This window comes from Oncorhynchus mykiss, chromosome 8, assembly GCF_057628025.1.
Source record: "Oncorhynchus mykiss isolate SJ-2025 chromosome 8, ASM5762802v1, whole genome shotgun sequence".
Lineage (NCBI taxonomy): Eukaryota > Metazoa > Chordata > Actinopteri > Salmoniformes > Salmonidae > Oncorhynchus > Oncorhynchus mykiss.
Window position 1 is genome coordinate 12467334 of NC_143029.1, and position 14534 is coordinate 12481867.

General features: G+C 48.0%; 1 protein-coding gene across 8 annotated transcripts in view; it reads left to right on the forward strand.

The window, feature by feature from the left end:
• Positions 1-14534, forward strand: part of LOC110529374 (rho-associated protein kinase 2) — a 72710-nt gene that overhangs the window by 16792 nt on the left and 41384 nt on the right. For all 8 annotated transcript variants that reach the window (XR_005052775.2, XR_016497594.1, XM_036984757.2 and 5 more), the window contains exons 3-4: positions 13267-13367; positions 14360-14497. Coding sequence is in view for 6 of the 8 variants with exons in the window: in XM_036984757.2 (XP_036840652.2) it covers positions 13267-13367; positions 14360-14497 (239 nt within the window). In the remaining 2 variants the exon portion in view is untranslated. The remainder of the gene's footprint in view (positions 1-13266; positions 13368-14359; positions 14498-14534) is intronic.

A 14534-nucleotide genomic window follows, 5' to 3' on the forward strand; every position in this document is an offset into this window, starting at 1 on the left:
GTACCGGTACAGAGTCAATGTGGAGGCTATATACAGGGGGTACCAGTACAGAGTCAATGTGGAGGCTTTATACGGGGGGTACCGGTACAGAGTCAATGTGGAGGCTATATACAGGGGGTACCAGTACAGAGTCAATGTGGAGGCTATATACAGGGGGTACCAGTACAGAGTCAATGTGGAGGCTTTATACAGGGGGTACCAGTACAGAGTCAATGTGGAGGCTATATACAGGGGGTACCAGTACAGAGTCAATGTGGAGGCTATATACCAGGGGGTACAGGTACAGAGTCAATGTGGAGGCTATATACAGGGGGTACCAGTACAGAGTCAATGTGGAGGCTATATACAGGGGGTACCAGTACAGAGTCAATGTGGAGGCTATATACAGGGGGTACCAGTACAGAGTCAATGTGGAGACTATATACAGGGGGTACCAGTACAGAGTCAATGTGGAGGCTTTATACAGGGGTACCAGTACAGAGTCAATGTGGAGGCTATATACAGGGGGTACCGGTACAGAGTCAATGTGGAGGCTATATACAGGGGGTACCAGTACAGAGTCAATGTGGAGGCTTTATACAGGGAGTACCAGTACAGAGTCAATGTGGAGACTATATACAGGGGTACCAGTACAGAGTCAATGTGGAGGCTTTATACAGGGGTACCAGTACAGAGTCAATGTGGAGGCTATATACAGGGGGTACCGGTACAGAGTCAATGTGGAGGCTTTATACAGGGGTACCAGTACAGAGTCAATGTGGAGGCTATATACAGGGGGTACCGGTACAGAGTCAATGTGGAGGCTTTATACAGGGGTACCAGTACAGAGTCAATGTGGAGGCTATATACAGGGGGTACCGGTACAGAGTCAATGTGGAGGCTTTATACAGGGGGTACCAGTACAGAGTCAATGTGGAGGCTATATACAGGGGGTACCGGTACAGAGTCAATGTGGAGGCTATATACAGGGGGTACCAGTACAGAGTCAATGTGGAGGCTTTATACAGGGGGTACCGGTACAGAGTCAATGTGGAGGCTATATACAGGGGGTACCAGTACAGAGTCAATGTGGAGGCTATATACAGGGGTACCAGTACAGAGTCAATGTGGAGGCTTTATACAGGGGGTACCGGTACAGAGTCAATGTGGAGGCTATATACAGGGGGTACCAGTACAGAGTCAATGTGGAGGCTTTATACAGGGGGTACCAGTACAGAGTCAATGTGGAGGCTATATACAGGGGGTACCAGTACAGAGTCAATGTGGAGGCTATATACCAGGGGGTACAGGTACAGAGTCAATGTGGAGGCTATATACAGGGGGTACCAGTACAGAGTCAATGTGGAGGCTTTATACAGGGGGTACCAGTACAGAGTCAATGTGGAGGCTTTATACAGGGGGTACCAGTACAGAGTCAATGTGGAGGCTATATACAGGGGGTACCAGTACAGAGTCAATGTGGAGGCTATATACAGGGGGTACCAGTACAGAGTCAATGTGGAGGCTATATACAGGGGGTACCAGTACAGAGTCAATGTGGAGGCTTTATACAGGGGGTACCGGTACAGAGTCAATGTGGAGGCTATATACAGGGGGTACCAGTACAGAGTCAATGTGGAGGCTTTATACAGGGGTACCAGTACAGAGTCAATGTGGAGGCTATATACAGGGGGTACCGGTACAGAGTCAATGTGGAGGCTTTATACAGGGGTACCAGTACAGAGTCAATGTGGAGGTTATATACAGGGGGTACCAGTACAGAGTCAATGTGGAGGTTATATACAGGGGGTACCAGTACAGAGTCAATGTGGAGGCTATATACAGGGGTACCAGTACAGAGTCAATGTGGAGGCTTTATACAGGGGTACCAGTACAGAGTCAATGTGGAGGCTATATACAGGGGGTACCGGTACAGAGTCAATGTGGAGGCTTTATACAGGGGTACCAGTACAGAGTCAATGTGGAGGCTATATACAGGGGGTACCGGTACAGAGTCAATGTGGAGGCTTTATACAGGGGGTACCAGTACAGAGTCAATGTGGAGGCTATATACAGGGGGTACCGGTACAGAGTCAATGTGGAGGCTATATACAGGGGGTACCAGTACAGAGTCAATGTGGAGGCTTTATACGGGGGGTACCGGTACAGAGTCAATGTGGAGGCTATATACAGGGGGTACCAGTACAGAGTCAATGTGGAGGCTATATACAGGGGGTACCAGTACAGAGTCAATGTGGAGGCTTTATACAGGGGGTACCAGTACAGAGTCAATGTGGAGGCTATATACAGGGGGTACCAGTACAGAGTCAATGTGGAGGCTATATACCAGGGGGTACAGGTACAGAGTCAATGTGGAGGCTATATACAGGGGGTACCAGTACAGAGTCAATGTGGAGGCTTTATACAGGGGGTACCAGTACAGAGTCAATGTGGAGGCTTTATACAGGGGGTACCAGTACAGAGTCAATGTGGAGGCTATATACAGGGGGTACCAGTACAGAGTCAATGTGGAGGCTATATACAGGGGGTACCAGTACAGAGTCAATGTGGAGGCTATATACAGGGGGTACCAGTACAGAGTCAATGTGGAGGCTTTATACAGGGGGTACCGGTACAGAGTCAATGTGGAGGCTATATACAGGGGGTACCAGTACAGAGTCAATGTGGAGGCTATATACAGGGGTACCAGTACAGAGTCAATGTGGAGGCTTTATACAGGGGGTACCGGTACAGAGTCAATGTGGAGGCTATATACAGGGGGTACCAGTACAGAGTCAATGTGGAGGCTTTATACAGGGGGTACCGGTACAGAGTCAATGTGGAGGCTATATACAGGGGGTACCAGTACAGAGTCAATGTGGAGGCTATATACAGGGGTACCAGTACAGAGTCAATGTGGAGGCTTTATACAGGGGGTACCGGTACAGAGTCAATGTGGAGGCTATATACAGGGGGTACCAGTACAGAGTCAATGTGGAGGCTTTATACAGGGGGTACCAGTACAGAGTCAATGTGGAGGCTATATACAGGGGGTACCAGTACAGAGTCAATGTGGAGGCTATATACCAGGGGGTACAGGTACAGAGTCAATGTGGAGGCTATATACAGGGGGTACCAGTACAGAGTCAATGTGGAGGCTTTATACAGGGGGTACCAGTACAGAGTCAATGTGGAGGCTTTATACAGGGGGTACCAGTACAGAGTCAATGTGGAGGCTATATACAGGGGGTACCAGTACAGAGTCAATGTGGAGGCTATATACAGGGGGTACCAGTACAGAGTCAATGTGGAGGCTTTATACAGGGGGTACCAGTACAGAGTCAATGTGGAGGCTATATACAGGGGGTACCAGTACAGAGTCAATGTGGAGGCTATATACCAGGGGGTACCGGTACATAGTCAATGTGGAGGCTATATACAGGGGGTACCAGTACAGAGTCAATGTGGAGGCTATATACCAGGGGGTACAGGTACAGAGTCAATGTGGAGGCTATATACAGGGGGTACCAGTACAGAGTCAATGTGGAGGCTTTATACAGGGGGTACCAGTACAGAGTCAATGTGGAGGCTTTATACAGGGGGTACCAGTACAGAGTCAATGTGGAGGCTATATACAGGGGGTACCAGTACAGAGTCAATGTGGAGGCTATATACAGGGGGTACCAGTACAGAGTCAATGTGGAGGCTTTATACAGGGGGTACCAGTACAGAGTCAATGTGGAGGCTATATACAGGGGGTACCAGTACAGAGTCAATGTGGAGGCTATATACCAGGGGGTACAGGTACAGAGTCAATGTGGAGGCTGTATACAGGGGGTACCAGTACAGAGTCAATGTGGAGGCTTTATACAGGGGTACCAGTACAGAGTCAATGTGGAGGCTATATACAGGGGGTACCAGTACAGAGTCAATGTGGAGGCTGTATACAGGGGGTACCAGTACAGAGTCAATGTGGAGGCTTTATACAGGGGTACCAGTACAGAGTCAATGTGGAGGCTATATACAGGGGGTACCAGTACAGAGTCAATGTGGAGGCTGTATACAGGGGGTACCAGTACAGAGTCAATGTGGAGGCTATATACAGGGGGTACCAGTACAGAGTCAATGTGGAGGCTTTATACAGGGGGTACAGGTACAGAGTCAATGTGGAGGCTATATACAGGGGGTACCAGTACAGAGTCAATGTGGAGGCTTTATACAGGGGGTACAGGTACAGAGTCAATGTGGAGGCTTTATACAGGGGGTACCGGTACAGAGTCAATGTGGAGGCTATATACAGGGGGTACCAGTACAGAGTCAATGTGGAGGCTTTATACAGGGGGTACCAGTACAGAGTCAATGTGGAGGCTATATACAGGGGGTACCAGTACAGAGTCAATGTGGAGGCTATATACCAGGGGGTACAGGTACAGAGTCAATGTGGAGGCTGTATACAGGGGGTACCAGTACAGAGTCAATGTGGAGGCTTTATACAGGGGTACCAGTACAGAGTCAATGTGGAGGCTGTATACAGGGGGTACCAGTACAGAGTCAATGTGGAGGCTATATACAGGGGGTACCAGTACAGAGTCAATGTGGAGGCTTTATACAGGGGTACCAGTACAGAGTCAATGTGGAGGCTATATACAGGGGGTACCAGTACAGACTCAATGTGGAGGCTTTATACAGGGGGTACCAGTACAGAGTCAATGTGGAGGCTTTATACAGGGGGTACCAGTACAGAGTCAATGTGGAGGCTATATACAGGGGGTACCAGTACAGAGTCAATGTGGAGGCTATATACAGGGGGTACCAGTACAGAGTCAATGTGGAGGCTTTATACAGGGGGTACCAGTACAGAGTCAATGTGGAGGCTATATACAGGGGGTACCAGTACAGAGTCAATGTGGAGGCTATATACCAGGGGGTACAGGTACAGAGTCAATGTGGAGGCTGTATACAGGGGGTACCAGTACAGAGTCAATGTGGAGGCTTTATACAGGGGTACCAGTACAGAGTCAATGTGGAGGCTATATACAGGGGGTACCAGTACAGAGTCAATGTGGAGGCTGTATACAGGGGGTACCAGTACAGAGTCAATGTGGAGGCTATATACAGGGGGTACCAGTACAGAGTCAATGTGGAGGCTTTATACAGGGGGTACAGGTACAGAGTCAATGTGGAGGCTATATACAGGGGGTACCAGTACAGAGTCAATGTGGAGGCTTTATACAGGGGGTACAGGTACAGAGTCAATGTGGAGGCTTTATACAGGGGGTACCGGTACAGAGTCAATGTGGAGGCTATATACAGGGGGTACCAGTACAGAGTCAATGTGGAGGCTTTATACAGGGGGTACCAGTACAGAGTCAATGTGGAGGCTATATACAGGGGGTACCAGTACAGAGTCAATGTGGAGGCTATATACCAGGGGGTACAGGTACAGAGTCAATGTGGAGGCTGTATACAGGGGGTACCAGTACAGAGTCAATGTGGAGGCTTTATACAGGGGTACCAGTACAGAGTCAATGTGGAGGCTATATACAGGGGGTACCAGTACAGAGTCAATGTGGAGGCTGTATACAGGGGGTACCAGTACAGAGTCAATGTGGAGGCTATATACAGGGGGTACCAGTACAGAGTCAATGTGGAGGCTTTATACAGGGGGTACAGGTACAGAGTCAATGTGGAGGCTATATACAGGGGGTACCAGTACAGAGTCAATGTGGAGGCTTTATACAGGGGGTACAGGTACAGAGTCAATGTGGAGGCTTTATACAGGGGGTACCGGTACAGAGTCAATGTGGAGGCTTTATACAGGGGGTACCAGTACAGAGTCAATGTGGAGGCTTTATACAGGGGGTACCAGTACAGAGTCAATGTGGAGGCTTTATACAGGGGGTACCAGTACAGAGTCAATGTGGAGGCTTTATACAGGGGGTACCAGTACAGAGTCAATGTGGAGGCTATATACAGGGGGAGTCAATGTGTCAATGTGGAGGCTATATACAGGTGGTACCAGTACAGAGTCAATGTGGAGGCTATATACCAGGGGGTACCAGTACAGAGTCAATGTGGAGGCTATATACCAGGGGGTACAGGTACAGAGTCAATGTGGAGGCTATATACCAGGGGGTACCGGTACAGAGTCAATGTGGAGGCTATATACAGGGGGTACCAGTACAGAGTCAATGTGGAGGCTATATACAGGGGGTACCAGTACAGAGTCAATGTGGAGGCTATATACAGGGGGTACCAGTACAGAGTCAATGTGGAGGCTATATACCAGGGGGTACAGGTACAGAGTCAATGTGGAGGCTATATACAGGGGGAGTCAATGTGTCAATGTGGAGGCTATATACAGGGGGTACCAGTACAGAGTCAATGTGGAGGCTATATACAGGGGGAGTCAATGTGTCAATGTGGAGGCTATATACAGGGGGTACCAGTACAGAGGCAATGTGGAGGCTATATACAGGGGGTACCAGTACAGAGTCAATGTGGAGGTTATATACAGGGGGTACCAGTACAGAGTCAATGTGGAGGCTTTATACAGGGGGAGTCAATGTGTCAATGTGGAGGCTATATACAGGGGGTACCAGTACAGAGTCAATGTGGAGGCTTTATACAGGGGGTACCAGTACAGAGTCAATGTGGAGGCTTTATACAGGGGGTACCAGTACAGAGTCAATGTGGAGGCTATATACAGGGGGAGTCAATGTGTCAATGTGGAGGCTTTATACAGGGGGTACCAGTACAGAGTCAATGTGGAGGCTTTATACAGGGGGAGTCAATGTGTCAATGTGGAGGCTATATACAGGTGGTACCAGTACAGAGTCAATGTGGAGACTATATACAGGGGGTACCAGTACAGAGTCAATGTGGAGGCTATATACAGGGGGTACCAGTACAGACTCAATGTGGAGGCTTTATACAGGGGGTACCAGTACAGAGTCAATGTGGAGGCTTTATACAGGGGGTACCGGTACAGAGTCAATGTGGAGGTTATATACAGGGGGTACCGGTACAGAGTCAATGTGGAGGTTATATACAGGGGGTACCGGTACAGAGTCAATGTGGAGGTTATATACAGGGGGTACCGGTACAGAGTCAATGTGGAGGTTATATACAGGGGGTACCGGTACAGAGTCAATGTGGAGGCTTTATACAGGGGGTACCGGTACAGAGTCAATGTGGAGGCTATATACAGGGGGTACCGGTACAGAGTCAATGTGGAGGCTATATACAGGGGGTACCGGTACAGAGTCAATGTGGAGGCTATATACAGGGGGTACCGGTACAGAGTCAATGTGGAGGCTATATACAGGGGGTACCAGTACAGAGTCAATGTGGAGGCTATATACAGGGGTACCAGTACAGAGTCAATGTGGAGGCTATATACAGGGGGTACCAGTACAGAGTCAATGTGGAGGCTTTATACAGGGGTACCAGTACAGAGTCAATGTGGAGGCTATATACAGGGGGTACCAGTACAGAGTCAATGTGGAGGCTTTATACAGGGGGTACCAGTACAGAGTCAATGTGGAGGCTTTATACAGGGGGTACCAGTACAGAGTCAATGTGGAGGCTTTATACAGGGGTACCAGTACAGAGTCAATGTGGAGGCTTTATACAGGGGTACCAGTACAGAGTCAATGTGGAGGCTTTATACAGGGGTACCAGTACAGAGTCAATGTGGAGGCTTTATACAGGGGGTACCAGTACAGAGTCAATGTGGAGGCTTTATACAGGGGTACCAGTACAGAGTCAATGTGGAGGCTATATACAGGGGGTACCAGTACAGAGTCAATGTGGAGGCTTTATACAGGGGGTACCAGTACAGACTCAATGTGGAGGCTTTATACAGGGGGTACCAGTACAGAGTCAATGTGGAGGCTTTATACAGGGGGTACCAGTACAGAGTCAATGTGGAGGCTTTATACAGGGGGTACCAGTACAGACTCAATGTGGAGGCTTTATACAGGGGGTACCAGTACAGACTCAATGTGGAGGCTTTATACAGGGGTACCAGTACAGAGTCAATGTGGAGGCTTTATACAGGGGTACCAGTACAGAGTCAATGTGGAGGCTTTATACAGGGGGTACCAGTACAGAGTCAATGTGGAGGCTTTATACAGGGGTACCAGTACAGAGTCAATGTGGAGGCTTTATACAGGGGTACCAGTACAGAGTCAATGTGGAGGCTATATACAGGGGGTACCAGTACAGAGTCAATGTGGAGGCTATATACAGGGGGTACCAGTACAGAGTCAATGTGGAGGCTATATACATGGGGTACCAGTACAGAGTCAATGTGGAGGCTATATACATGGGGTACCAGTACAGAGTCAATGTGGAGGTTATATACAGGGGGTACCAGTACAGAGTCAATGTGGAGGCTATATACAGGGGGTACCAGTACAGAGTCAATGTGGAGGCTATATACAGGGGGTACCGGTACAGAGTCAATGTGGAGGCTATATACAGGGGGTACCGGTACAGAGTCAATGTGGAGGCTATATACAGGGGGTACCAGTACAGAGTCAATGTGGAGGCTATATACATGGGGTACCAGTACAGAGTCAATGTGGAGGCTATATACAGGGGGTACCAGTACAGAGTCAATGTGGAGGTTATATACAGGGGGTACCGGTACAGAGTCAATGTGGAGGCTTTATACAGGGGGTACCGGTACAGAGTCAATGTGGAGGCTATATACAGGGGGTACCAGTACAGAGTCAATGTGGAGGTTATATACAGGGGGTACCGGTACAGAGTCAATGTGGAGGCTATATACAGGGGGTACCAGTACAGAGTCAATGTGGAGGCTATATACAGGGGGTACCGGTACAGAGTCAATGTGGAGGTTATATACAGGGGGTACCGGTACAGAGTCAATGTGGAGGCTATATACAGGGGGTACCGGTACAGAGTCAATGTGGAGGCTATATACAGGGGGTACCGGTACAGAGTCAATGTGGAGGCTATATACAGGGGGTACCAGTACAGAGTCAATGTGGAGGCTATATACAGGTGGTACCGGTACAAAGTCAATGTGGAGGCTATATACAGGTGGTACCAGTACAGAGTCAATGTGGAGGCTATATACAGGGGGTACCAGTACAGAGTCAATGTGGAGGCTATATACAGGGGGTACCGGTACAGAGTCAATGTGGAGGCTATATACAGGGGGTACCGGTACAGAGTCAATGTGGAGGCTATATACAGGGGGTACCGGTACAGAGTCAATGTGGAGGCTATATACAGGGGGTACCGGTACAGAGTCAATGTGCAGGCTATATACAGGGGGTACCGGTACAGAGTCAATGTGGAGGCTATATACAGGGGGTACCGGTACAGAGTCAATGTGGAGGCTATATACAGGGGGTACCGGTACAGAGTCAATGTGGAGGCTATATACAGGGGGTACCAGTACAGAGTCAATGTGGAGGCTATATACAGGGGGTACCAGTACAGAGTCAATGTGGAGGCTATATACAGGGGGTACCAGTACAGAGTCAATGTGGAGGCTTTATACAGGGGGTACCGGTACATAGTCAATGTGGAGGCTATATACAGGGGGTACCGGTACAGAGTCAATGTGGAGGCTATATACAGGGGGTACCGGTACAGAGTCAATGTGGAGGCTATATACAGGGGGTACCGGTACAGAGTCAATGTGGAGGCTATATACAGGGGGTACCAGTACAGAGTCAATGTGGAGGCTATATACAGGGGGTACCAGTACAGAGTCAATGTGGAGGCTTTATACAGGGGGTACCGGTACAGAGTCAATGTGGAGGCTATATACAGGGGGTACCGGTACAGAGTCAATGTGGAGGATATATACAGGGGGTACCAGTACAGAGTCAATGTGGAGGCTATATACAGGGGGTACCGGTACAGAGTCAATGTGGAGGCTATATACAGGGGGTACCAGTACAGAGTCAATGTGGAGGCTTTATACAGGGGGTACCAGTACAGAGTCAATGTGGAGGCTATATACAGGGGTACCAGTACAGAGTCAATGTGGAGGCTATATACAGGGGGTACCAGTACAGAGTCAATGTGGAGGCTATATACAGGGGGTACCAGTACAGAGTCAATGTGGAGGCTATATACAGGGGGTACCAGTACAGAGTCAATGTGGAGGCTATATACAGGGGGTACCAGTACAGAGTCAATGTGGAGGCTATATACAGGTGGTACCGGTATAGAGTCAATGTGCGGGGGCACCGGTTAGTCGATGTAATTGAGGTAATATGTAGGTAGAGTTAAAGTGACTATGCATAGATAATAAACAGAGTAGCGGCAGCATAAAAGAGGGGGGCAATGCAAATAGTCTGGGTAGTCATTTGATTAGCTGTTCAGGAGTCTTATGGGTTGGGGGTAGAAGCTGTTAAGAAGCCTTTTTGACCTAGACTTGGCACTCTGGTACCGCTTGTCGTGCGGTAGCAGAGAAAACAGTCTATGACTTGGGTGGCTGGTGTCTTTGACAATTTTTAGGGCCTCTGACACTGCTTGGTATAGAGGTCCTGGATGGCAGGAAGCTTGGCCCCAGTGATGTACTGGGCTGTACGCACTACCCTCTGTAGTACCTTGCAGTCGGAAGCCGAGAAGTTGCCACACCAGGCAGTGACGCAACCAGTCAAGATGCTCTCGATGGGGCAGCTGTCAAACTTTTTGAGGATCTGAGGGCTCATGCCAATCTTATCAGTCTCCTGAGGGGGAATAGGCTTTGTCGTGTCCTCTTCACAACTGTCTTGGTGTTTGGACCATGATAGTTTGTTGTTGATGTGGACACCAAGGAACTTGAAACTCTCGATCCTGCTCCACTGCAGCCCCATCGATGAGAATGTTTGCGTGCTCGGTCCTACTTTTCCTCTAGTCCACAATCATCTCGTTTGTCTTGATCATGTTGAGGGAGAGGTTGTTATCCTGGCACCACACGGCCAGGTCTCTGACCTCCCTGTATGCTGTCTCATCATTGTCGGTGATCAGGCCTACCACTGTTGTGTAATCCGTAAACTTAATGATGGAGTTGTGCCTGGCCATGCAGTCATGAGTAAACGGGGTACAGGAGGGGACTGAGCACGCACCCCTGAGGGGCCCCCGTGTTGAGGATCAGCGTGGCGGATGTGTTGTTACCTACCATTACCACCTGGGTGTGGCCCATCAGGAAGTCCAGGATCTTGTTTATGGTGTTGAACGCACTATGGTGTTGAACGCTGAGCTGTAGTCAATGAATAGCATTCTCACATAGGTGTTCCTTTTGTCCAGGTGGGAAAGGGCAGTGTGGAGTGCAATAGAACCTGCATCATCTGTGGATCTGTTTGGGCGGTATGCAAATTGGAGTGGGTCTAGGGTTTCTGGGATAAGGGTGTTGATGTGAGCCATGACCAGCCTTTCAAAGCACTTCATGGCTACAGATGTGAGTGCTATGGGTCGGTAGTCATTTAGGCAGGTTACCTTAGTGTTCTTGGGCACAGGGACTATGGTGGTCTGCTTGAAACATGTTGGTATTACAGACTCAGTCAGGGAGAGGTTGAAAATGTCATTGAAGACACTTGCCAGTTGGTCAGCGCATATTTGGAGTACACATCCTGGTAATCCATCTGGCCCAGAGGCCTTGTGAATGTTGACCTGTTATGGTCACATCGGCTAAGGAGAGCGTGATCACACAGTTGTCCAGAACAGCTGGTGCTCGCATGCATGTTTCAGTGTTACTTGCTTCGAAGCGAGCATAGAAGTAATTTAGCTCATCTGGTAGGCTCGTGTCACTGGGCAGCTCGCGGCTGTGCTTCCCTTTGTAGTCTGTATTAGTTTGAAAGCCCTGCCACATCCAACGAGCATCGGAGCCAGTGTTGTACGATTCAATCTTAGTCCTGTATTGACGCTTTGCCTGTTTGATTGATTGTTCGTCGGAAGACATAGCGGGATTTCTTATAAGCTTGAAAGCTCTACCCTTTTAGCTCAGTGCGGATGTTGCCTGAAATCCATGGCTACTGGTTGGGGTATGTACGTAGGGTCACTGTGGGGGACGACCTATTGATGAAGCCAGTGACTGATGTGGTTTACTACCCAATGCCATCGGAAGAATCCCGGAACATATTCCAGTCTGTGCTAGATTTGTGTCTGGAATTTGTGCCAATCAAAAGCTTGGCACTAAAATGGTGATCTGCATTTTTGTCAATTTAGTTATTGACATAGCTTTGTTCTGTTTTAATGTTCTCAAGCTATATAGTACTCTAAATACCCCAATTCATGTTAAGTTCAAAAGAATGCAAGATCAACATTGCTGACTGGGGGAATGGACTGTACAAGGTGTCTGAAGCATTCCAAAGGGATGCTGGCCCATGTTTACTCCAATAATGTGTCAAGTTGGCTGGATGTCCTTTGGGTGCTTGACAATTCTTGATACACACTGGAAACGGTTGAGTGTGGAAAACCCCAGAAGCGTTGCAGTTCTTGACACAAACTGGTGCGCCAGACACTTACTATCATACCCTGTTCAAAGGATCTTTTGTCTTGCCCATTAGCCTTCTGAATGGCACACATACAACCCATGTCTCAATGTTTAAAAATCCTTATTTAACCTGTATCTTCCCTTCATCTACACTGATTTTAAAGTGACAAGTGACATCAATAAGGGGTCATAGCTTTCATCCAGATTCACCTGGACAGTCTGTCATGGAAAGAGCCTGTGTCCTTAATGTTTTGTACACTCAGTGTAGTTCCAAGCTCTTGTAATGAGAGAAGAACTTATTCTGAATATATTCTGATCATTTTACTCACCTAGTGACTGTAACCGTGCTACTGGCAACAATTTACTTCTGTTTTTAGCCGCTGTTTACTGACACCTGTCATAACAGAACTAAGTGCATTCGTAAATTGATCAATTATTCTGCACTCGGGTGCACTGTCGACCAAGAGTGTTCTGCCATTGGATTGTTTTGCCAGTGTGAATGTACAACCTCTCCCTTAGTTCCAGGTTTATAACAATTAACTACAGTTTCTGTATCAACCCTGCCTTGCAATATTTCATATCAGAAGACTATATAATAACCAGTATGAAACCCGACGCCAAACATATATCACCTTTACTGTAGCAATTGGTGACACAACACAGGTAGACGGGCAAGTTAAGGTAACTAACCACTGGTACAACTGCAAAGGTATTTGACCTCTGTGAGGCCCTTGCTGACCTCTCCTTTGAACGCAACCGTTTGGGTGGGCCTCTGTTTGCAAGGTAACCCATTTGACCTCTGACCTCTGTCTGTCCTGTAGATGAGAAGGCCATGGTTAAGATGCGGGACCTGCAGATCAAACTGGAGGACTTTGACAAGGTCAAGATGATCGGCAGAGGAGCCTATGGAGAGGTGCAACTGGTGAGAAACTCCCTCCGTGTGTTTGTGGCACAAAGATACAATGATACACAAACAGATGAAGAATATTTACATTCCTCACTGCCTCTGTGAGCTCTTGCGTTTGTGTCTCCCCCTTCCAGGTGCCTGTCTGTCTGCATTTTTTTTTCTTTGTGTATTTTTCAGGTTCTGTGTACCTTGTAATAAAGGCATGTTTAGACAGGTCGTGTGTGTGTGTGTGTGTATATGTGTGTTGGAAAGATTAATTTTGTGTCTGAAGTCTTGTGTGAAGAGGGGGGGGGGCTGGTCGATCTGTGTGTACATGTTGTCCTGTGGGTGTCTTGTGTTTTTTTTTGTGTGTTGTCATGTTGTTTGCAGGACTTTATGTTATCAAGGGTCTTCAATGGCATTCTCTGCCACTTTGTCACAGTCAAAGTGACATTGTATCTTGTCTACTGGTGACTATGTTATGAATGTGTGTTTATACTGCTTTCTTTTGACGGTTTCCCTCGTAAAAAAAATCTTGAATCTCAGTAGCGTCTACTACTTGTATAAATAAAGTGTGTGTGTGGCCGTGTGTGTGTGGCCGTGTGTGTAATCTTATACCTCGTCATCTCAAGCTCTAAATTTAAAGACTCAATCATGGACACTGACAGTTGTGGCTGCTTTGTGTGATGTATTGTTGTCTCTACCTTCTTGCCCTTTGCTGTTGTCTGTGCCCAATAATGTTTGAACCATGTTTTGTGCTGCTACCATGTTGTCATGTTGTGTTGCTACCATGCTGTGTTATGTGTTGCTGCCTTGTTGTGTTGCTGCCTTGCTATGTTGTTGTCTTATGTCTCTCAATGTAGTGTTGTGTCATCATGATGTGTGTTTTGTCCTTTTAATCCCAGCCCCCGTCCCAACAGGAGGCCTTTTGCCTTTTGGTAGGCCGGCATTGTAAATAAGAATTTGTTCTTAACTGACTTGTGAGGTTAAATAAAGGTGAAATAAAAAATGTACCTCCCGTCCTCCAGGTCCGCCACAAGGCGTCTCAGAAGGTGTACGCCATGAAACAGCTGAGCAAGTTTGAGATGATCAAACGCTCTGACTCCGCCTTCTTCTGGGAGGAGAGAGACATCATGGCCTTCTCCAACAGCCCCTGGGTCGTCCAGGTGAGAGAGACTTGCACTCATACACGTACAGTACACA